The sequence below is a fragment of the Gadus chalcogrammus genome, chromosome 4 (assembly GCF_026213295.1).
Source record: "Gadus chalcogrammus isolate NIFS_2021 chromosome 4, NIFS_Gcha_1.0, whole genome shotgun sequence".
Classification (NCBI taxonomy): domain Eukaryota; kingdom Metazoa; phylum Chordata; class Actinopteri; order Gadiformes; family Gadidae; genus Gadus; species Gadus chalcogrammus.
This window is the reverse complement of record NC_079415.1, coordinates 7,943,626-7,946,125: the sequence shown is the minus strand read 5'-3', so window position 1 is coordinate 7,946,125 and position 2,500 is coordinate 7,943,626. Positions and strand designations below refer to the sequence as shown.

The window sequence follows — 2,500 nt, the reverse complement described above, 5'->3', positions numbered from 1 at the left end:
GACTTTTTTCGTAATCTTTAATGGGATTCAACCTTGTTTTCAATAAAGTTGAACTAGCAACCTTCCGGTTACCGGTCAACCCACTATACCTCCTGAGCCACATGCCATTAAGCATAGTTCAACGTGAAAGCGTAACAGAAGAAAATAATAATAATCATAATAATTATGCATGATTGCATGACCAATGAAAACCTGAATTCAGGTCAGGTTAACCCCAATGTTTTGATTCATTTCCTTATAAAACAGTACAAAGGTTGTACTGGGTTATTTACTAGGTAGTGCTTATCGAAGCTGTTCTAGATCTGCTTAGCAGCAGTCCTGCCGCCCATTAACAAGCCCCCCAGCCCGGAGCAGAGCTCGTATAAGACGCTGTTAGCCACAGTCGGCCTGCTGAAGGGGTACGCAAAGGAGCTGCTGAGTAAACACTTTGAGCCTAATCCGTATTGAGGAAAATACTTCTACAGTGTGTGTGTGTGTGTGTGTGTGTGTGTGTGTGTGTGTGTGTGTGTGTGTGTGTGTGCATGAATAATTTTTTATCTGAGTGGACTGCTGGAAACATCTTGGTTGAAAAACTTGCAGTTCTAGTCTCCACTCTTTCTTTCTCCCCCCCCCCCCCCCCCCCCCCCCCCCCCCCCCTTTCTGTCTCTCTCTCTCTCGCTCTCTCTCTCTCACTCTCTCGGGTATATTTTTAAACATCCTCTGATGTAAATGCTCTCTTCCTTCCTAACGTTTCCCCTCAGAAAGCTCATACACAACAACTGTGAGCCAACCTCTTATCTTTTGTCCTTCACTGTGTTTGTGTGTGTGTGTGTGTGTGTGTGTGTGTGTGTGTGTGTGTGTGTGTGTGTGTGTGTGTGTGTGTGTGTGTGTGTGTGTGTGTGTGTGGGGGGGGGGGGGTTGTGTCTGTGTGTGTGTGTGTGTGTGTGTGTGTGTGTGTGTGTGTGTGTGTGTGTGTGTGTGTGTGTGTGTGTGTGTGTGTGTGTGTACAGGGAGGTGTGTGTGCGCCAGGATGGTCTGGTCCATCTGACAGTGGTGTATTTCGGGAAGGAACAGGTTGAAGAAGTGCGCGGCATTCTAGAGAACACGTCCAGGTGAGTGAAATCACAGCCCAGAGGTCACAGACACCCCACTGTCTTGTTAGACATAACGTCTGACACTGTTAGGTCAGACCCCTCCCATTATCTATTTAGATTGAACATTTACATGTTCAAATAAAATAAGGGGGGGGGGTATACTTACTTTATTCGTTTTTTGAATCAAGCTGCATATGCTATGTGAGATTCGTTGCCATGGCAATATCGTTTGCCTGGACGGTTTAGTATGGCCTTGAAGCGATCTCCGTCTCTGTCTGTCTGTCTGTCTGTCTGTCTTTGTTTCTGCCTGTGCTGTGGGTTTCCTTCAAATGTCCAGAAAGTAAGGAACCTTGGTTTCCTTACTTGAAACAATCTGAAAATAGAAAAAGCCTTTAATCTGTACATCAGAAATTAATTTGGGTTTAAGCGAAAAGCTGCACATTTCCCACATTGTTGGGATTAGGAGGAAAATAAAAAGTTTGAGTGAATGAGTGACAAATGGAGAATAAGTGAATGATTGAAAAGAAAATAGAAGAAACGAGAAAGGAGGGATCGAAAAGTTCATAGTCCAAATAACTTTGTTTATCATTGTCTTATTGGTTACACTAAAACAATGTCGATCCTTGTTCTAATATGGATCCCCTGTACTGTAAAATAGAGACACCAACTCGCCACACGCTTCTTTCAAAGCTGATCTTGTCTGACACTGACCTGATCTGTAAATCCAATTGCTCCCAGGATTACAGTTGAATTATAGTATAAATTGGTCCTGGAGTTCTCAGTTTTCAACATTTTCAGTGTCCTTGATCCTGCTTTAAGCAGGTAAACGCAAACATTGTACTTAAGTGCTATTTTCTGAAATTGAGTCCCGGTACAGTACAGTAAGTGCAAATCAAGAGGATATTTCAGCCAGGACAAGTTGCCAGCAATGACTGAAGTGATAGCATTATAGCTCTCAATAAGTCTAGTTCTCCGGACAGACATTGCTTTCATAAACGTGAAATGAGGCTGGACACACCAGGAATGTCACACCCAGATAACAGAACAACTCAAGTTAGCCAAAACACTCAGCTCCTCTCAATGGGAAGGACAGTAAGCCTGTTGTTTTGGCATTAGCTCAACTAGCTTTACCAAGTTTTATATCGGTATTGCTTTAACATCACATATAGCAAAATATTAAAACTTTTAGGAAGCTATTACAAATTAGATAAATAGGTGCTCATATAAATACAGCAATGGGGTACACATTTATCAACCTATCAAATATAAATAAATATACATGTAATTCAAAATCCAAATCCAAATCTCGGATTCCAGAGGTTCAAACAGCGCAATGATCTGATAATGATAAATAATACATCTACAGCAAAATATACTTGAAAGGGCTGAAATGTGTAAGGGCTCTGCAAAAATAGTAGAAAGGAAGT

General features: G+C 41.9%; 1 protein-coding gene across 1 annotated transcript in view; it reads left to right on the top strand.

Moving 5' to 3' along the window:
- The window catches only part of csgalnact1a (chondroitin sulfate N-acetylgalactosaminyltransferase 1a), a 22,682-nt gene that overhangs the window by 12,337 nt on the left and 7,845 nt on the right, over window positions 1-2,500 (top strand). The window contains exon 4 of the mRNA XM_056589170.1: window positions 990-1,091. Coding sequence (XP_056445145.1) covers window positions 990-1,091 — 102 coding nt within the window. The remainder of the gene's footprint in view (window positions 1-989; window positions 1,092-2,500) is intronic.